The sequence below is a fragment of the Phalangium opilio genome, unplaced genomic scaffold (assembly GCF_054372755.1).
Source record: "Phalangium opilio isolate 3A_F unplaced genomic scaffold, DU_Popi_V2 ptg000060l_1, whole genome shotgun sequence".
Taxonomy (NCBI): Eukaryota; Metazoa; Arthropoda; class Arachnida; order Opiliones; family Phalangiidae; genus Phalangium; species Phalangium opilio.
This window is the reverse complement of record NW_028324177.1, coordinates 5,417,927-5,440,152: the sequence shown is the minus strand read 5'-3', so window position 1 is coordinate 5,440,152 and position 22,226 is coordinate 5,417,927. Positions and strand designations below refer to the sequence as shown.

At 35.3% G+C, this 22,226-nt stretch overlaps 2 protein-coding genes across 2 annotated transcripts; one reads left to right on the top strand and one right to left on the bottom strand.

Moving 5' to 3' along the window:
- Positions 1 to 5,790: 5,790 nt before the first annotated feature.
- Positions 5,791 to 6,892, top strand: LOC149666740 (uncharacterized). Its single transcript, XM_089841459.1, has 3 exons — positions 5,791 to 6,058; positions 6,125 to 6,288; positions 6,356 to 6,892. Exons 1-3 carry the CDS (start codon positions 5,848 to 5,850, stop codon positions 6,890 to 6,892), a joined length of 912 nt encoding a protein of 303 aa, XP_089697585.1. The 5' UTR covers positions 5,791 to 5,847.
- A 770-nt stretch (positions 6,893 to 7,662) lies between these two features.
- On the bottom strand, positions 7,663 to 9,385 carry LOC149666739 (uncharacterized). Its single transcript, XM_089841554.1, has 2 exons — positions 8,747 to 9,385; positions 7,663 to 8,671 (listed from the first exon to the last, which is right to left on the bottom strand). The coding sequence occupies exons 1-2, from the start codon at positions 9,137 to 9,139 to the stop codon at positions 8,192 to 8,194; spliced, it is 873 nt and encodes a 290-aa protein (XP_089697680.1). The 5' UTR covers positions 9,140 to 9,385; the 3' UTR covers positions 7,663 to 8,191.
- Between the last annotated feature and the right edge of the window lie 12,841 nt (positions 9,386 to 22,226).

Sequence of the window (22,226 nt, the reverse complement as noted above, 5' to 3'; positions counted from 1 at the left end):
CGGAGAGGTAACAAGTGTGGCGATAGAGTAATGAAGTAGAATTTTTACCTCTCTCCGAGTGACTGGACGTGTCTGTGGGTCTGTCTGTCACCGCGTTCGCAGTTGGCAAATCGAAGCAAACGTGTTCGTAATTCCCGGAACGCGTTCGCAGTATACAGAAATTCGGAAAATGTTACTTCGTTGCTATATCCATCTTATTTAACGTCAATAATTAACTATCCGTTGCACCTTCATCTGCTGTCTAACAACCAATTGTTTCATCCAATGCTAACCGGTATTTAATGGTTTCTAACAACAACACCATGCACTAGTCTTTCGTGTACACCACACACGCCACACGTCCACACGTGAGACATGAGAAACGTCTTGCCTACTAATGGCAGAGCTTCCACCAAAGTTTCACGCAATTGCGCATTTCTTATCTCTTAGTGTGAATCAATCACCTTATATACCCAAAATTTACAAAAGTTCTGATATAGGTGTTTCCTAGAAGTATAACTTTATAGATAGCTATGTTTAAAATTATTTTAGGAATTAAATTTCTTAAACCTACCTAATTATAATTAACGTAAAATACTGACAATTAAAATAATTCATAGCACTTATATTTAATTAATTTTTTAAGATAAACTTCTTTCTTTGGAATGACACAAGTGAGAGTTTATATAGAACGAGTAATGAAGATTGCATCTGAATCGAGACACAACACGCATATCAAAGTTAATATAAAGCGAGTAGGATGATAAGATCTCTTCCAAAAGGATAAAATTTTCTTTTAGCAGAATATTAAATGGAAATATTTTAAATATTTTTCGGCATTACGATTCTTTTAGTAGTTGTGTAGCTATAAAGCTTTGTTTCATGTTAGACACACAGATACGTCCAGTGTAATACCTCTCCGTGACGTCATCGTCACTCGGAGAGATAAAAACCTGTGTCAAGGGGAAATTCAAGTGATAACTTTATGAATTACTCTAATTCCAAGACATTCCAGCATATTGAACTCTTCGAGAATTATTTTTCAATGATTGAAAAATCAAAATAAGTATAAATTCCTTCAAAGATTAGAATAAGCTAGTCCTAAGAAATGTTAAATAATTTAGATTTTTAAAATCTTTCGGTTATTTTTAGGATGCTTAACTATGCAGGTAGAATTAGTAGATTATTTCCCTCTAAGCTCATATCAATAACCTTTCACTTAAAAAGACACCATATCAGCTAAAAATGTGTAAAGTAAAGCCCAAACGTATTTATTCGCACCATTCGAACAGATTTATATTAAAAACACTAGTTCCGTTTAAAAAACAATTTAATAAGGGTCAATTCGCACCATTCGAACAGATTTATATTAAAAACACTATTTCCGTTTAAAAAACAATTTAATAAGGGTCAATTAACACCTAAAGGTGTGTCTACATACCAGTGAATCACCATTTCCTTACAAAATTCCTTAAAAGAGTCAACTAGCACCTTTTTACGGAGAAAACACCACCTCAGTTAAAAAACACTCCATAAAGAGTGTATAAACACCTCAAGGTATTTCCGAACACCCACGAAACACTTTTTTTTCTAACAGTGTATAGATTTTGGTTGGTGTGATATTCAAGCTCTAAAGCGTAGAGAAGAAGCTAGATTTGAGAGGAAGGAAACTAAGATTGTCCCAAAACTCCTTACTAGCTACATTATTGGAGATTCGTGGACCCGTTTGAACGTCACCCCCAGCATGATCATGCAACAAGAAATGACGATGAATATGAATGAAATGTTAGAGATTTGTTTAAAATCTAATCTTAAACAACACTAGAATGTTCAAACCCCATATTAAATTATATTCTCGAATCAACATGTTGAGAATAACAGCTTTGAATAACTTTTCTATCTTTCAGATTTTAGGGCTATGATTTTCATGTGGCCATTTTTAAAGATGGCGCCGATAATTTCGACTTCGAGATATCCATTTTTTGTTGTTTATTACGTTAATGAAAATCATCTATTCAAAAAAGGAATTTCAAAAAGATTTATATATTTGAAATATATTTAGCATTTCCAGCAGTCATTTTCGAAGATGGCGCCCAATCTATCAGTAGCACGTCTTCAATATTTAAGTATGATGCTTAAACGGTCTTCAACATAATTATTACCAATTGTCATAATTTTTGAACCATATACTATATCTATATGACATTGATGGGGGCCATTTTCCAACATGGCGGCCAAACTTTCTGATTAATGGCTTCAATATTTTACTATGAGGTTCACAAAGCTCTGTTGTAATACCTATCAATTTTCATAATTTTCCAACAACATGGTGAAATATGATGTACCTAGCATTAACGGTGGTCATTTTCCAATATGGCGGCCAAACTATTGAACACAGAGCTATAAAATTTTGCCATGATGTTCAAGTGGTTACAATAATAATGTGTACCAATTTTCATATTTTTTGTAGAAGAACGTGGAATACATTGTAGCTGGTATTCCCGGCGGCCATTTTCCAAGATGGCGGCGAAATCTCGCGCTCTACAGCAGGTGACTTTTAGTATATTTTTTGTTTGGTCAAAAACAACACATATACCAAATTTAATCTTTATGTTCAAATATTCTAGGTCAAACCCTAAAAGTCCTGGGCTATAACGGCAAGAAACAACTAGACCCCCTTGACGTGGAAGCTACTAGAAAATTAGCAAATGTACGAATACATGTAGAAAGGGTCATAGGCCAATTGAGACAAAATTATCAAATTATACATACAACCATCCCAACTGAATTTCTAAGACATGCCCCAAATGAAAATGTAGCAACTATTGACAAAATTGCCTTCGTTTGTTGCGCTTTAAATAATTTAACTCCCTCGGTCGTACCCATAAAAAAAACGTTTTTGACTCGTAGACTCTTTTGACTCGTAGACTCATTTATTTATTGAAAACCTTTGAACTCTGTTATTTTTAGCCATATCGTAGTATACGATAGGCTCTTAGTTTGACCCGAGCCGTAGTAGTAATAGTAGTAGTCGTGGCCGGAGTTTTCGCTTTCGTTATCGTCAGATTTTAGCTTAAAAGGAACTTTATATTACCACAACCCTCCCATAGGGGTAACTGGGCTCGGTTAGAGATTTAATTTTAATAAACATTTTTTCAGGTCAGACCCGGGAATCGAACCCGGATCCCTAGCGTAATAGACAAACACTCTAACCACTGAACCATAGAGACTTGATATTACTTATTTTTATCTCTAAAATGTCGGGGTGATGTGGGGTGGGGTACCTCTTAATCTGTGGGGTCGGATACTTTTGAATTTTTATCTGTGGGGTCGGATACTTATGAATTTGTATGTTTGGGGTTTTTATATTTATTTTCTTTTTATTTATGTGTTAATTAAATAGATAACGATTTTCCCCGTTTCCTACCGCGCTCCTCATGTGTTTCGTTCTCGTTCGGTAGCTATCGTCATCTATGTTATGTTTGACTGGAACGTTTTGGCGGTTAATTCAAATGTGGGTTTAGATAGAGCTAACATAGTGTTAAATGAGCGTTATGCGTTTGATCATTTTAGCATTGCTAAAGGTAATTCGAGGGGATAATCACTAAAATGCGTAATCACTATAACTAAACTTTCTCTTTCAAAAGTTTCTGGGCATAAGTCCTTGTTTGAAGTTTATAAGATGCGATAAGTGTGCATCGGCATAAGTCTATGTTGTAAACTCATCGAGGGGATTATCAATAAAAACTATCTGTTCTTCGATTCACCGGAATATTAGAATTACAGCATCAGTAAATTTATACGGTTATAATTTAATCACTGTTTAGAGTGGGGAATCGAGGGGCTACTAACTCTGATTTTATGCACGGTAAATCAATTAAGCATAGAAAAAGATAGCGCTATTCACTCATTAGGGTAAGGTATAGAGGGGTTATCCACTCATTAGGGGTAGGGTATAGAGGGGTTATCCACTCATTAGGGGTAGGGTATAGAGGGGTTATCCACTCATTAGGGGTAGGGTATAGAGGGGTTATCCACTCATTAGGGGTAGGGTATAGAGGGGCTATTCACTCGTACAATATGGCTACTATTACGAGCCCTTGGGCCGTCTTGTTTAAATAAATTTGAGCTACTACGCCAGATAGTTCAATTAAAATGACTAAAAATGTTATCACATTTTTGATTTTAAAATAGTATTCACATTTCTGATTTTAAAAGAGTAGTCACATTTTTGACTTTAAAATAGTAATCACATTTTTGACTTTAAAATAGTAATCACATTTTTGACTTTAAAATAGTGATCACATTTTTGACTTTAAAATAGTAATCACATTTTTGACTTTAAAATAGTAATCACATTTTTGATTTTAAAATAGTAATCACATTAGGAAATAAACAAGTTCTTTTCACAGAAATTAATATTTTCTTACATCTTCAATCTCTTTGTTTTCAAAACATTTTTCCCACGAGCACAACACTGTTTACATTGCCATTTTCTCTTGGGGATTGTCTTCATATTTAGGCAGTCTGTGTGAAACCACTTGATTGGGCAGGTTGGAGCTTCACAAAAAACCATTGTTCCAGATTCCGCCTGTTGACAATAACAAAAAAGCTCCTCACTTTCATCACTTAATGATGTGGCTCTACTAGATCGTTTTTTACTGCCTGGAGCTTGGACTGTTGTCATCGAGGAAGTGGATAAGCGATTTGTTTTCGTGTAGTTTCCATTATCACATGCGTTAAAGTTTCCTTTATCACTAGCGTTTAAGTTTCCTTTATCACTTGCGTTTAAGTTTCCTTTATCACTTGCGTTTAAGTTTCCTTTATCACTTGAGTTTAAGTTTCCTTTATCACTTGCGTTTAAGTTTCCTTTATCACTTGCGTTTAAGTTTCCTTTATCACTTGCGTTTAAGTTTCCTTTATCACTTGCGTTTAAGTTTCCTTTATCACTTGCGTTTAAGTTTCCATTTTTACTTGGAGATAGGATATTTTTAGGAACATTTACATTGACTACCAAGGATGATGCCTCGTTCTTTTTTACTACGATTTGTTTTCCTCCAGTCCTAGTTTTTCGTCGCTTTTCATTCTGTTTTAAGGATGGGTCATTCGTATAATATTTCCCAACCAACTGGGGGTAAAATTGCCATCTTAAAGAAAGCTTCTGCTTTTTTAATTTCCACATCCCAAAATTCCTTATCTGGATATATTCTTTCAATATTAAAGTCTACAGTCGTCCAGACATAAAAATCATTATACTCTCCGTTTGTTATAAAAATCTGTGTGTGCACTTGAGCATAATATGGGTGGTTTTGTTTGAGCTTCAAATTTCGACCCAGACAATATAGCGGGTTGTCCACTCCTTCCTTAACTGACTTATCTTTTATAGAAAAAGGGCACTTGACTTCTACAACACCCATACCGCAGCAACTGCAACTCACAAACCCATCAGGCGAAGCTCCTAGGTGGGGGTACAGCGTGTTTTGGCAGAGGCCCGCTTTTTTCATATTTTACATCAGAATGCGTCTTTCGCATTTCTTTTACGTAATCTTTAATCATGATTTCTTCATGCTCGGTACCCCAGGTTGTTGGCACGTACGGTAAAAGTTTGAGGCTGTTATCCTACCTGCTCGGAAGCTATTCCAGGTTTTACTTTGACTCTGTAATTTTGATCCTTTCCCAACTTTTTGAGCTTTTTCTAAAGTGAGCCCTATGTTTATAGGGCGACAATAGAAAGACATTTTGAATTTTGCTTTCGCGCCACAGTTAGCAGCGCCGCGTCTAGTTTTTAAATGGCAGTTTTCTCGGCCACCATCTTTGTGGAGTTTTAAGTTTTTTAACTGGGTTGTTTTAAGGCGGTTTGTTCATAAAATGGTTAGGACCTGTTCTTTAAAGAGCTGTAAAAGTATTAGTACCAAGGAAAAGTTAAGTTTTTTTAGTATACCCGGTATTATAACAAACCAAGATGAGGCAACGCGAGAATTATCCTCTAAACGTCGTAAACTTTGGTTGAAAAGGTTAAGCCTTGGCCCTGATGTCGTAACAAAAAATACTAGAGTTTGTTCTAAACATTTTTTCTCTGGTAAGTGATAAGAATTTAATTCAAATTGCTCCTGTTATTAAGTATATAATCAATGTTTTATTTAAGCAAAACCTTCTGCGCTTTTCGATAAAACTAACCCCGATTGGGTTCCAAGTAAGAGTCTAAACCCACTAAGTGTTTCAAGTGATGCTTTTCTTCAAAAGTCGGTCACAAGATATCAACGCAAAAAGAGACGTTCTGCACTAGGGTATATTACAAACAAGATACATGTATGTATTCATTTCCCTTTGTTTTTAATAAGCCTATCTCATAATTATTTGTATAAATCTTTATCAGAGCACAAACATTAAAAATAAATCTACTGCTTGTATTATGGAAACGGAAGAGAGTCAAGCTTCAAGTACTTTCCTTGGTCATGAAAGTGAGACAATTTTAATAAGTTTCGACGAGACAAACATAGAACTTTGTACAGCAGAAAATATAATAAATGAAGACGATATTTTCACTGATGAACTCTCTGCCATTATGGAACAAGAAGAAACACAACTCGTAGAAAATTCGCCAAAGATTGAGGATGACCAAAGTGCTCTTGTCTCTTCCAGCCCAGGGCCTTTAAAATTTTTTGTTGATGGTTGTATGCAAACTTCAATTAGGGTTTACGCTGATAAGGAGGTTCAAACTTATTCTGAATTTGATTTAATATCTGATTCAAAACCCAATGTAAAGGAAAGTGAAATACAAACATTTCTAGAAAAAGTTGATTGTGAAACGCAAACTTTATTTAGAGTGGTGGAACAGTTTGAATTAGAATATGTTGAGTATGAATTGGAAAAATCCCAAAAGTTGTTTGAGGGTCTAAATGAGAAATATTAACAAGCTAATGAGCAAATAAGAAATTACATATCCGAAAACCGAAAGTTGCTTGGTAAAATTGATGCTTTGCAGACAGAATTGGCAAATTCAAACTACAGTGAAACCTATTTTAAAGGCAATAACGACAAAATTAAATATTTTACGGGCCTAGAAAGTATGGGGGTGGTTTTGACAGTTTTAAAACGGATTCGTCCTTTTCTTTTTAATAATTCTAAGCTCGATCATTTTCAACAACTATTATTTACCCTAATGAAAATGAGACTAGCGGTAACAAACTTGGATTTGGCCTATAGGTTTAACATCTCAGACCGAACCGTTGGTCGACTTTTTCACAACACTTTAAACATTTTGTATAAACTTTTCCAAAAAAGTATTATATAAAGGATATCCCTCTCAGGCCACTATGCCGATGTGTTTCCAGGTGAATTTTGGGAAAATGGTGGCTACAATCATTGACTGTTTCGAAATCTTTACTGAAAAGCCATCAAATGTATTAAGTAAGGCAGAAACCTGGTCAAGCTATAAACACAGTAACACTGTAAAATATTTAATTGCAATTACACCCCAAGGGACGATACGTTTTGTGTCCAAAGGATGGGGAGGCCGCGTAAGCGATAAACACCTGACTGAAAATTGCGGATTTTTGAACAATCTCTTGCCTGGAGATGTAGTCTTAGCTGATAGGGGTTTTAATATTGCTGATTCTGTTACATTGTTCTATGCGTCAGTAAAATTACCGGCTTTCACAAAAGGAAAGGCACAGATAAATCCGGAAGAAATTGAAGATACCCGTAAAATAGCTAATGTTAGAATTCATGTTGAGAGGGTTAATGGTTTATTGCGCCAGAAGTATCAAATTCTACACACAAAAATACCAATTGAACTCTAGCATGAAGCTCCTGAAGATGAAACTATAGCTATAATTGATAAGATTGTTGTTTCCGCATGTGGATTAACAAATCTGACATCCCCGTTATTCCAATAGAGTAAAAATAATTCAAAATAAGAGTTTTTTTATTTGTTCATTAAAATTATCACAATTTTTATATGTTCATTAAAATTATCACAATTTTTATTTGTTCATTAAAATTATCACAATATTTATTTGTTCATTAAAATTATCACAATTTTTATTTGATCATTAAAATTATCACAATTTTTATTTGATCATTAAAATTATCACAAAACCTTTATTTGGATTAAGCGCAATTTGACAGTTTGACTAGGGTAAAATATTTTGAACTTTTTTAATGGTTTCTTATTAACCTTATTTAAAATTTTGTCAGTACGAATGATCTTTTAGCAGTCGGGGCAAAACCATTTTCTTTTAGGAATCTGCCTCATTTTTAGACATTTTATGTGGAACCATTTGATGTTACAGTTTTCTTGTTCACAAAAAATCATTTTCCCCTTTTCTCCCTCTTTACAGTAGCACCATTTTTCACCATCATTCACTAGATTTAAATCTTCATTACTTTCATTGCTGTTTTTATTTGGCGATTGAATTTTAGAGACCACAATGGAATCATTTGTATCTAGTGTACCGGCTTTTGAACTGCACGAAACTTTGGGTCGTTTGCTTTCAGAAGTTACTTCTCTTCTGAAATATTTGGCAATTAATTCTGGCAATAATGCTGTTCTAAAAAACTCATTAGCTCTAGAATTGGCTGTATCCCACAGGGCTTCATCTTTCTCTATTCGTTCAATGTGGTGGTCTACAGGTGTCCACACACAGAAATCTGCGTAGCTCCTCTCAGACAAGAACATCTGCGCTTGAACCTGGTAGTAATATTCATGTTCTTTTTTCAATTTAAGACCATCAGGTGTGCTTTCTAGACAAAACGTCTTGTTCACCTCCTTAACTGATTTGGTTCTCATTGAATAGGGACACTTTATTTCAATTACCCCTTTTCCACAGCATTGACATTCTACTAATCCATCTGGCGATGCCCCAAGGTGTGGATATTTAGGATTTAAAAAAAGGATTGACTCTTCGAACTTCAAATTCTGATGTTTTTCTTTCATTACAGTTAGATAAACCTTTTTCATTGTACGTTCATGATTTATTCCCCAGTCAGTAGCCTCAGAACTGAATGACTTTTTTCCGGGGTAACATATTGTTTCAATTAAAGAAACCGAGTGCATTGAGGGATCTGTTTGACAAGCTTTTCGTAAATTTGATGCAGTAATTCTGCCAGCTCTAAATCTATGCCAACTTTTAGATTTAGCTTGAGATTTTGTTTCCATCTGAACTCTTTTGGCTTGTTCTTCGGTGAATGATACTTCTACTACTTCTGAATGGATTAACAGTTCCGCAAATGATAATTTTGATAAATGCTCTTTATAAAGTTCCGTTAAAACTAATGGATATACTTCCTTGTTGATGTAGGTTGGAATACATTTTTCATGATACTTGGGAAGAACCCTAAAAATACCCGTACAACAATTTTAAGCTGTAATTCATCTGCATACGCGCTTTTTTATCGCTACCACGCTGTAAAAGGTATACATTAAGGCTACATTTTCTGCAGCTCGAAAAACGCGAAAATTTAACAGCAATTCCAGAACTGCAAATTGTCTGCCGTTTCTACATTTTCTGTTTATTATCTGTTAATTGTCTGTACTGGCAGAAATATGCAGTGCGATTCTGCAAACGCGATGCAAAAGTAGAAATAACAGCTGCTAGTTTAAAACTGTAATTTGACCACAGTTATAGACATGTTACAGATCTGCAAAAGTGATGGAAAAGTAGAAATCCAGCTACCAATTTAAAACTGCAATTTGACTATATTTATAGACATGTTACAGGTCTGCAAAACTTATGGAAAAGTAGATATTCAGCTGCCAATTTAAAACTGCAATTTGACCACATTTATAGACATAGTACAGGTCTACAAAAGTGATGGAAAAGCAGAAATCCAGCTGCCAATTTAAAACTGTAATTTGACCATTTTTATAGATATGTTACAGGTGTGCAAAAGTGATAGAAAAGTAGAAATAGCAGATGCTAGTTTAAAACTGTAATTTGACTACATGTATAGACATGTTACAAGTCTGAAAAATTGATGGAAAAGTAGAAATCCAGCTGCCTATTTAAAACTGTAACTATTCCACATTTATAGACATATTGCAGGTATTCAAAAGTTGAATTTCCTACTTTTGAATACCTGCAATATCTCTCTAAATGTAGTTAAATTACAGTTTTAAATTGGCAGCTGTATTTCTACTGTTCCATCACTTTTGCAGACCTGTAACATGTCTTTAAATGTAGTCAAATTGCAGTTTTAAATTAGCAGCTAGATTTCTACTTTTCAATCACTCTTTCAGACCTGTAACATGCCTATAAATGTGGCAAATTGCAGTTTTAAATTAGCAGCTGGATTTCTACTTTTCTATCACTTTTGCAGACCTGTAACATGTCTATAAAAATGGTCAAATTACAGTTCTAAATTAGCAGTTGCATTTCTACTTTTCCATCACTTTTGCAGACCTGTAACATGTCTATAAATGTGGTCAAATTGCAGTTTTAAATTAGCAGCTGTATTTCTACTTTTCTATCACTTTTGCAGACCTGTAACATATCTACAAAAACGGTCAAATTACAGTTTTAAACTAACAGCTGGTATTTCTACTTTTGCATAGCGTTTGCAGAATTGCCCTGCATATTTCTGCCAGGCTAGACAGTTAACAGTAAACAAACAGAAAATGTAGAAACGGCAGTCAATTTGCAGTTCTAGAATTGCTGTGAAATTTTCCCGTTTTTTGAGCAGCAGAAATGTAGCCTTAATGGATACAGCGTGGTAGCGATAAAAAGCGCGTATGCAGATGAATTACAGCTTAAAATTTTTGTACGGGAAGTCAACTTCGAGCGCTCCATAAATTTTTATCTGCTTCTGTTAGGCATTAATATTACTGCTTTTTATTTTCCTAAACTTTGAATAAAAAATTGGTTAGGCCAAAAAAGGCATCATAAAAAAGCTTTACTCATTCATCTCAATAAGATCTTTTGATCTAATACTGTCACGTCTAAATCCTAAATATATTTAAACCACCATAAAAGATAGAAAATTGAAACATTTTTTGGTCAAAAAAGGGCCAGTATTGTATATACAGTTATCATAAGTTTATCAGATATGTTTCAATAAGTATGACACTGCCTATACTTCGCAATGCTAGAGACTTTCTGAGAGCTAGTTCGAGAATGACGCGAGAATTGAATACACTCGGTTTTGCAGTCCATTTTCACCGATTAAGACAAGATCTACTATCACCATGGCGCTCGAAATGTGAAGGAATTTGCGAACCAAAGTACTTTAGCGCTATCATAAAAGTTTACAGCAGTTTTCCTGGTTGCGGATAGACGTAAAACAAGCCTGTCGGGACTCTTCTCTTCAGTTGTAATCGGTTTTTAGCTGCAAGTTTTAAAGACTTTTTCGATTATGTTCTGTGGGTGTGTATGTTGTGGATGTTAGATAGACGATAAGACCTTTTTAGCTAGATGTGGTAAGAACAATGTACATGTACCTAAACAGTTGGACCATCTCAGATATTACTTTAGCAAGTCAGAAAAGCGTGTATTCAGATGAATTACAGCTTAATATTTTTGTAAGGGATGAGTAAAAGTCGAGAATCCATAATAAACCTCTCCAAGTCGAGACGCAATTTAGAGGCTATTTTTAAATATTTTAAAAAATATAATTGATATTTATTAATTTAATCGTCATTAATTTACCTTAATTCTAGTTAAATCGTTTTAAGAAACTTTATTCCTAAAATAATTTTAAACATAGCTATTGTTGACGTTTCAACTCAAGCGTAAGCCTCTTTAAATTTTTTTGGAAATTTAGGGTATGTAAGGCGACTGATTCTCAATAATTGATAGGAAAACCCGCGATGATCCTGCAAAGAATCTGAAATGCACCTGCAATCATCCTACAAAGTATCTGAAATGCACCTGCAATGATCCTGCGAAGTATCTGAAACGCATCTGCAATTATTCCACAAAGTATCTAAATCGCACCTGCAATGATCCTACAAAGAATCTGAAACACGGCTGCAATGACCCTGCAAAGTATCTGAAACGCACCTGCAATTATCCTACAGAGTATCTGAAATGCTCCTGCAATGATCCTGCGAAGTATCTGAAACGCGGCTGCCATGATCCTACAAAGTATCTGAAACGCACCTGCAATTATCCTACAAAGTATATAAAAAGAGCCTGCAATAGTCCTGCAAAGAATCTGAAACGCGCCTGCAATTATCCTACAGAGTATCTGAAATGCACCTGCAATGATCCTGCGAAGTATCTGAAACGCGCCTGCAATTATCCTACAGAGTATCTGAAATGCACCTGCAATGATCCTGCGAAGTATCTGAAACGCACCTGCAATTATCCTACAAAGTATCCGAAATACTCCTGCAATTTTCCCACAAAGTATATGAAAAGCGCCTGCAATTATCCTACAAAGTATCTGAAACGCGCCTGTAATTATCCTACAAAGTATCTGAAATTCGGCTGCAATGATCCTAAAAATTATCTGAAAAGCACCTGCAATGATCCTACAAAGCATTTGAAACGCGCCAATAATGATCCTGAAAAGTATCTGAAACGCGACTGCAATTTGTCTACAAAGTATATGACAAGCGCCTGCAATTATCCTAAAAAGTATCTGAAACGCGCCTGCAATTATCCTAAAAAGTATCTGAAACGCGCCTGCAATTATCCTAAAAAGTACCTGAAAGGCACCTGCAATTATCGTACAAATTAAAGTATCTGAAACGCGCCTGTAATGGTCCTTAAAAGTATCTGAAACGTGGCTGCAATGATCCTGCAAAGTATTTGAAACGCGGCTGCAATTATCCTACAAAGTATCCGAAACGCAGCAGCAATGACCCTGCAAAGTATCTGAAACGCGCCTGCAATTATCCTACAAAGTATATGAAATGCTCCTGCAATTATCCTAAAAATATCTGAAAAGTACCTGCAATTATCCTACAAAGAATATGATACGCGCCTGTAATTATCTTACAAAGTATCTGAAATGCGGCTGCAATGATCATAAAAATTATCTGAAAAGCACCTGCAATTTGCCTACAAAGTATATGGAAAGCGCCTGCAATTATCCTAAAAAGTACCTGAAACGCTCCTGAAATTATCCTGAAAAGTATCTGAAATGCGCCTGCAATTATCCTAAAAATTATCTGAAAATCACCTGCAATTATCCTACAAAGTATCTGAAACGCGCCTGTAATTATCCTACAAAGTATATGACAAGCACCTGCAATTATCCTAAAAAGTATCTGAAACGCGCCTGCAATTATCCGACAAAGAATCGGAAATGCACCTGCCATTATCCTACAAAGTATCTGAAACGCGCCTGCAATGATCCAAAAAAGTATCTGAAACGCGCCTGCAATGATCCAAAAAAGTATCTGAAACGCGCCTGTGATGATCCTGAAAAGTATCTGAAACGCGCCTGTGATGATCCTGAAAAGTATCTGAAACACGCCTGCAATTATCCTACAAACTTAGCAATTTCTGACTGTAACATGCATACAATATATTTGGAAGGTACAGTACCTGTAATGAGCCTACAAACATCCTGATTTCTTACGGTAGTTACTATTTCCCCTCTGTTTTCTAGCTGTAAGGTAGCTCCTTTATGACTCTAGAGTAGCTAAATTTTGTATACTGCTGTACTGAGTTTTCCAACGGAAGATATTTTTTCTGCAAAACGTCTAAAATGTTCTGCATTGCTCTCTGGAATGCATCTTAATTTTGTCTGAAGTTGAACCTTTTTCAGGTTTATTCCAGTATTTTTCCAGAATATTCCAGTTTATTTGCAATATATTGCAGATTCTAAAAAATCTAAATAACAGCAAAATGCAGCCGTAAATTTTTGTACGGGATGGAACAAAAAATGAACCAATTGCTCTAAAATATTACGAAAATATAAAACTGGTTAGTGTGAAAATACTGGTCTGTGGGTTAACCCAAAATATCCTGGGCTTGCTGCTTCACCTGATTGCCTGGTTATTGACCGAACAGCTAATACACCCGAGGGATTAGTGGAAATAAAATGCCCATAAGTCATGGAATGTTTCCAACCTGAAGAAATTGAAAAGCTAAAACCAACCCAGAGAAATAGTTTCTGCTGTAAGTTGAAAGATGGCTGCCTATCTTTAAGGCCGAATCACAAATATTTTGCACAAATACAAATGCAAATGGCCGTAACAGAGAGAAAATGGTTTGATTTTGTTGTTTGGACACCAAAAGGACTTTCAACTGAACGTATTCAATTTGATTAAACACTTTGGCAAAAAATTTACCCAAAATTGATAGAATTTCATAGAGGCTTCCTGATTCCGGAATATTTCGAGCAACGTATACCAAGGAAGCTCATACCTTTTGACCTAAGGAAATATGTTGTGATGGCCAGCTTCATAAACTAGTCAGCTAATGATTTTAAGTAAAATTTTAACCCCATGTACCTGATATTTAAAGTTGAATTTTAACCCTATGTACAGTCCCGGACAAAAGTTTCTGGACATTTTCATTTGGCTGCCATTTTGTCCCTATTTGAGCTAGACAAACAAAATAGGACTTTGTAGATAGGATGCCTTCTCCAAATTATTTTAAAATTAAAAATTACACGGTGGCACTAATAGGGTGTTAGCCATAGCGGAAATAGTAAAGCCCCCGATAATGACGTCACATAATAATGCTTCAAATGGATCAGCAATGCTATCGTTGCACGCGTCTTGTCACGTAGAATCCAAAACTGTCTTCAAATTGAAAATCGGTTCAGAAAATCAAACGTTACGACAAAAAACGTGACGTTAAAAACATTGGCAAATAAGCCTAACGATTATTTATTTCATCTATATCAACTTAGCTCAGTAGTAAAACATTACGATCAGAAAAACAAGATTTTCAAGCCATAGCATAGTTTTACTCTGAAATTATAGAAATGAGATTTCAAGAATTAGTTTCAGTAATGTGGAGATTTATTAGTTAATTGCCAATAGGGTCTCTATTTTGAAAGAACGATAGGGTTCCAACTTAGAAATAAAGGTTTTGGATGGCGCTTTGGAAAGTAGAAATTTTGTATTTGTGTGCAGGGTATTGTTAAGTCTGTGAATTTGGAATAATAATCAAGTTGTGATTGCTAAAGTGGAAGGATTTTTGATATAAATATTTTTCAAATATTCAGAAATGCGTAAAGTTTGCCTTTTGGGTTGAATTCTTCTGTGGCTTTGCGGTAGTAAATGTTTTAAGCTGTTAAAGAAAAAGTATTTTCTGTAGCTTCCGGGTGGGTGGCTTTTCGATGATTAATGTTTTTGTGTCTTTTCGATAATAAACGTTTGGTTGGATTTTGTTAGGAAATGTTTTGAGTGCTTGGAGAATAAATATCGTGGCAGAACTCCAGTTTGCAGAATAGGTGACGTATCTACCATGGAAATATAGCGGAGAATCGGGAATGAAGATTCACGATGACATGCATTAGAGAAGAATGTAACAGCGACAAATTCTTGAAGAAGGATGCGAATATTAATTCTCATTGTGAAATGGATGGTAATCTCCGAAGATAATGGTTCGAATTATTATATTATTTAAATTAGAAAGACTCACTTGTCCTAATGACATGAAAATATAGATATTCGAATAATTCTCCTTTTGTCTGGAAGTTTAATTTTTCCACCACTTTTGAAATTAGACAACTATCTCTTTAAATTTTAGAATGCCATATATTTTTTGTTAAATCTAAGGTTAATTATAGAACGTTGTATTTAAAAAAGTAGTCTTCAAATAATGAATGAAATGGATTTTTAATATATATATATAAAAACTATATAAGTAGTTAACTGGAATTTACACATTCATCAACATCATAATAATAGTAATAATAGGGGCTGGGCTTCATGAAACGAGAAAAAAATACCTTTTGTATTTTGTTTCCGAGTAGGTAGGCTGCTTACAGCCTGGCAATCACTTAATTCATCAGCCATGCCAAAGTGTAAAATCACGGTAAAGAAGTGCCTGCCTACATCTGGAAACGTTGGAGATGATGTTACGATTTACGTTTATTCACTAATGAAAATATTCAGGAATTTTATCATGAATGTTTGCAAAAATTTAATCATGAATATTTTTGAAAATTTGATCATGAACATTTTTAAGAATCTCATCATGAATATTTTCAAGAATTTAATCATGAAAATTTGGAAAAATCAATCATGATAACTAAGAAAAAATCTATCATGAATATTTGAAAAAAATTCTTCAAGAATATATAGAGAAAAAATGCATCATGAATACTTGGAAAAAAATACATCTTGAATATTTTCAAATTATAACGAATTGTTTTATAGATGTTAAGCCTAAAAGTGTCTGACCTTTCATAGACGTCCTTAAGATTTAAATTGAAATTTCCAATGTAAAAAAAACTTGATGTCTTAGATTAGTGGTGTCTTTGAAATTTGAGTAACAAATGGTATATAGGGCATAGAACATGGGTTTGATTTATTGGTCTTCCAGTACTAATTTCTGTATTGGTATACTTACGACGGTTTGCGAAAAACGCGATACAGGATTGATTGACGTATAAAAAACTGGTAGTGTGTTCAAAACCTGTTCAATATCTCGATTTACATATTAGAACTGAAAAATAGCTTTTAGGTTTTATTTATTCACATGGTTATACGGACTAAACACTTCCAAGACAAAGAACCCCAGGCATAATCGCCCATTACTGAAATTGTAAAAAATCCCCCATCCCCAGACAAAATCCTCGCTTGTTAACCCTATCCGAGGGAAGTGAGAAAAATCCCCCTATAATTATCCCCATCATAGAAAAAATACAATATCAATATAATCCGAAACACTTCAGCAATCCGGTCGTGCAATAGATCAGGCATTGGACTATTTCTAATTAATTCGTTGACTTTTATTCATTTCAAGGGAAAAATAAGTTCAACCACTGAAAGAACACTTGTGGTAGTTTTAAAATTACTCATCATTCACGGGGTCTCAGGAAACTCTTTGCCTAATTTCAACCTTCTGTTTTGGATAAAGAATGCGCGCGAGGAAATTTGTTTTCACGCTATAGGTTGGCAACTCCCCTAACTCCGACAGCAGCTTATTCTATATTTACTCTGTTTCAGCTTCGGTTGTCAGCACGCGCAAAGCTAAGTCTCTATGTTATGTAGCATTGTGCGTGCTGACAAGAGACGAAGAAAAAAGGATTATTAAAATATCCGCGAGATTTTTAGCTCAAATGCACGGACCTGTAGGCTTTAGTTTCAAATACGTGCATAGTCGTATGTAATCAATTGGTGGGTCCTTCAAACATTATCAAAGAACGTTGTGCTATTAAAAATAGCGAAAATTATTTCTTGAGATTCCCAAAAGATTTAGAAACGTAATAAATATTTATAATACTAACTCTATCATCCTTCTCTAATAGTCTAAATTAGTATTACTTGAAACTTTAAAAGTCACTGGCTCGACTATGAAGTCGACACTCGACAGTCGAGGCACTTCAACGTTTTTTTCTAGAATTTCCGACCATACATTTGAGCTAAAACTCGCGGATATTTTAACTCCAGAGAACATTATTTTCTTCGTCTCTTGTCATCACGCACAAAGCTACGTTACATTGAGACCCAGCTTTGCGCGTGCTGACAACCCAAGCTGAATCAGATTATACAGAATAAGCTGTCGTCAGAAATAGGGGAGTTGTCTATCCTAAAGCGTGAAAACAAACTTCCTCACGCGGATTTTTTTATCCATGCTCATATGGTACCCAGTAGGATAAAACCCTTGGAAGGAAAAACAGACTGAGATCCGCCTTTTAACATAAATAGAAATTGATTTTTAAAATTTTTAGCGGTAGAACTTTTGTTAAACATTGTATTTTACAATATTATTACAATATTTACATAGAAATATACGAAAAGGTTTCCTCTAAAATAGCAAAAATAGCGCTTAATAAAAATTATAATATTTGAAAAATGCTAAAACCATTCATAATTTGATATCGCAGCTTTTTGAAGATCATTTCATCACCATATAGAGAAATTATGAAAGGCAACATATAAATTCTATTATTTGAGTTGTACAAAAATGACATTCTTTAACTTCCGTTTTAAGACTTTTACCCTACTAAACCGCATTAAGCCTTTCGAGTGCTTGAGTGGTCAGTCTTGCCGTGTGGATTGGAGTCAGTATGGTAGTGCATGAAGGTAAATTTGCCGTTGGGAAACCATTCCAAAACGCTTGGAGTTGGACAAATAAAATGCAGTGTTTTGTTCTTCGATTTGAACCAAACACACCGCCGAGACGCAGCGTTGATGGAAAACGGCCGCTGTGTTGGACCGTGGCGTTATAAAGTTCATTAAATAGCGTATAAAAAACACAGAATAGGGATTGGCATAAATTGGTGCACATCCATCCTCTAAAAAATTACCTAGCCATCGTGTCCAACGACGAAACGTTTATCATTCCTAAAGACTACACATTCTAACTGCTCGAATGTCTAATTTGGATTCTCTGTTCCTAATTGCAGCCTCTTTACTCTTTAGACTTTTAGAGAAAATAAACTTCACGTTTCTTAAGTGCCACGCGAAGCGCTCAAAAAGACCCTGTCTCACCAAAGTTCATCTTACGATTTTAAACTTATTTGAAGCTGCTCACAAGTATCACGGTTAAAAAACTTCTCGGTAGGTCAATTCTTTGGTCGTCCTTTTATTTGCCTATGACCTCCATCGTTAAATTAAGTTTTTATGAATGTCAATTTTCAACCAAAAACTAGTTTTTTCCTTCCACTCGACGAAAAAATATTTTCACCTTTTCCAAGTTTACTATATAAAAGAGACCGCAAACCACTCTTTTTATTATTTAATTTTCATATTCTTCGAACAAGTAAGTTGGCTGATAGAGTATTAATTCGTCGTCATATTGTTGAACTTCATGAGCAAGATTTTTGCAATCGCGAAATCGCTCGGCAGTTAAATATTTTACCTACGACAGTGGCTACTTGGATTGACCGTGACTAATTGGAAGGACAAGCAGGGCACAGTCATTTCTAACAGCGCGGCTTGTTAGAACGGAACTTGAGCTGCAGACAAGTGTGAGGACCGTACGAAGAGCCTTGGCAAGTCAAGGCCTCCGTGTCCTAATGAAAAGTTGAGCGTCATGAACCGACGAGGGAGGCTGGAATTTTATCGTTTTTATTTACACTGGACATCTGATTTTCCACCTTCGTTAAAAATGGCGGCCTGAAATGCAATAATATACCTCGATGGGTAACGCCGGTGGTTTTTTTGCTACTCTGTAAATACTAAAGGTGATTGTTTTGAAAACATTGAAGATGGATTTTTTATTCTAAATATTCAAGATGAATTCTTTTCTAAGTATTCATGATATAATTTCAGTAAAACTTCATCTGCGAATAAAATACATAAATAAAATAAAATTTCTATCCGAACAACCTTGGAGAAGCTTCAACCTTTGACAGGGCAAGAAAATGGTATTTAACTCTATACATGGGCGCCCGTTAAATTTCTCATTTCAAGTAAAAAATCCTAGGCGTCTTAGATTACTGTGTAAATCTAAGTGTCCCTCTATCCATATAGATTATGAAAAGTAAACTTTAAACTATAAAGAATAATGTCAAATTATTTAGGGGAAATAGTCTAGGTTAATAATGGAAGCAGACTCAATTTAGTTTTTGGCTCAATTAACGATAGTAAAATTGAGATATTAATTAATCAATGTCACAAACCAAGGCTTTTACCGACTGTATTATAGCAGGAAAAGTATGGGCAGGAGCAGATGACAAAGGAGTCTCGTTCGCTAGCTTCCATAATGTAGAGGGCAATGGGATCCGCGAACGTCAAGGTTATTAACCAAAATCATTACGCCAGTGCCACCTCTCGTAGGAAATTTCAGGTTTATTTTCCAACCAATAGCGTGGCTGCAAAGCCTCGAAAGGAGATCTGGAAAATCACGTCTGGAGCCTCTCTTTAAAAAAACGTATCGTCTGCTTAAATTAGCCTAGGCTTAACGAGTATTAGAGTTAAGAAATGGATTTCAACGGCTTTTTACCTCTCCGAGTGACGTATGTCACGGAGAGGTATTACACCGGCCGTGTCTGTGTGTGTGTGTGGGTGTCTGTCAGACCCCACGTGACCGCGTTCGCAGTTTACAAATCGGAGCAAACGTGTTCCCAATTTCCGGACTGCATTGACAGTTCACGGAAATTTGGAAAATTGTGTTTGTCTCCTCTGGCTATTATACTTGAGTTCCAACACCACCAGCTTTGGTTTTCGTCCACTCCACATGGACACTAGTCTGTACTTGCTAGCTTCCAAGCACCACCATCTTCTGTTCTTCGTCTTTCGTCTATACCACATAGACACCAATCTGTAACATTGGCTTCTACTCCATCATAGTCGTTAGGCTTAAGATGTACGCGGCGAACGGCTAGGGTTACGAGAAACGTCTAGCCTCCCAATGGCAGGGCTTCCACCATCGGTTCACACGAATGCGTTTTTATCTATTATTATAATGGAAACGAATCGTATATATACCCCAAAATTTGAAGAAAGCGGGCAAGAGGGGTACCCTTCACTTTAAACGTCAATATTAGCAAAGTTTCGAAAGATAATAGGAACAACTTTATTTTAAACGAGTTAACTATTTTTAAAAATATTTACTGGCGATTAAAATAATTAATATCATTTATATTTAATTAATTATTTAAGATAAACTTATTTCTATGTACTGTCACAAGTGAGAGTTAATATAGAACGAGTAATGAAGATTGCATCTGAATCGAAACAGTACACGCATATCAAAGTTAATATAAAGCGAGTAGGATGAAAAGATCTCTTACAAAACGATAACATTTTCTTCTTGCAGAATATTAAATGAAAATACTTAAATATTGTTCGGCATTACGATTCTTTTAGTAGTTGTGTAGCTATAAAGCTCTGTTTCATCTCAATATTCCAAGAACATCTTTTGATATTAACATTTAAAATTTGGTGTTTACTATTTAATTCATCTTTACTACATTTATATATAGTGTAAACGTAACTTCTAACTTCATTAAATAATAAGGATGTTAATACTTCATCTCTCCATACGTGTTGAAACGACTGGGTCTATGAGATAAGATAACCTAGATCTTAACCATAATTGACCTTGTTTCATGTCCTCTTATAGGAGGTCTTAACGGTTCAGAGTGGCCAAAAGTTAAATACACATTTAAGTGATAGTTATTAGGTCCTCATTAGAATTATTGAGGATACGCAGGAAATTATTAAACGCTTTAAACCAAATGATAATGGCAATATCTCGCCGATTAGAACTATGTATTTCCGGTTTGTCTTATTGGCTTGCGGACCTGTGTTTGGAAAGTAAATTCGTCTCGGCTCGGAGAGGTTTATTTTGGTTTCCCAACTTGTCTTTGGATGAAAGTGTTCTAACACCGGAAACATGCGGCGTTGATACGGACATTACACCAGGTTGGTATAAATGTTTAGTCAAAAGCGTTCCTCTCGTATCCTGTAGAATATATTGGATATACAAGGGTTCTTCGAGGGTTTTCAATAGAATACTTACGTTCTTGTGGATGAAGGTTCACAGTAGAACAGGAAGGTTCTTAGCAGATCGTATCTAATTAAAAGGGTTCTTGTAATAACGTGTGGGGTTTTAATAGATCCTTGAAGGTCCTTGAAAGAACATTCGGATTCTTGAAGGATCCTTGAACGTTCTTGAAAGAACATTTGGGTTCTTGCGAGAGCCTTCACGGTTCGTGAAAGAACATTCATGTTCTCGATATATCCTTGAGGGTTCGTGAAAGATCATTTCGGTTCTCGATAGATCCTTGAGGGTTCATGAAAAAAATACGGGTTTGTGAAAGAACACTGTTAGAAAAAAGGTGTTTCGTGGGTGTTTGGAAATACCTTGAGTTGTTTATATACTCTTTTTGGAGTTTTTTGTAACTGAGATGGTGTTTTCTCCGTAAAAAGGTGCTAGTTGACTCTTTTTAGGTATTTTTTAAAGGAAATGGCGATTCACTGGTACGTAGAAACACTTTTAGGTTTTATTAACTCTTCCAGGTGTGCTTTAATCTGAAGGGTGTTTTTGATTCAGTTGGAAGGTGTTCTATCAATGGGTGCTTAGGAAAATGGCAGGGTGTTAATTGACCCTTATTAAAATGTTTTAAACGGAAATACAAGCCACGTTTACACGAGCTTGCACGAACCGTTGCCAACACATTGGAAACGATTTGAAACCACGTGCAAACAAAACCGTTTATAATCG

Excerpts from the sequence above, each read along its gene's own strand:
- LOC149666740 (XM_089841459.1), top strand. The coding sequence starts at position 5,848 with ATGGTTAGGACCTGTTCTTTAAAGAGCTGTAAAAGTATTAGTACCAAG. Across the intron at positions 6,059-6,124 it reads TTCTAAACATTTTTTCTCTG|CAAAACCTTCTGCGCTTTTC; the intron begins GTAAGTGATAAG and ends GTTTTATTTAAG. Across the intron at positions 6,289-6,355 it reads ATATTACAAACAAGATACAT|AGCACAAACATTAAAAATAA; the intron begins GTATGTATTCAT and ends AATCTTTATCAG.
- LOC149666739 (XM_089841554.1), bottom strand. The coding sequence starts at position 9,139 with ATGGAAACAAAATCTCAAGCTAAATCTAAAAGTTGGCATAGATTTAGA. Across the intron at positions 8,672-8,746 it reads GAACCAAATCAGTTAAGGAG|GTTCAAGCGCAGATGTTCTT; the intron begins GTGAACAAGACG and ends TATTACTACCAG.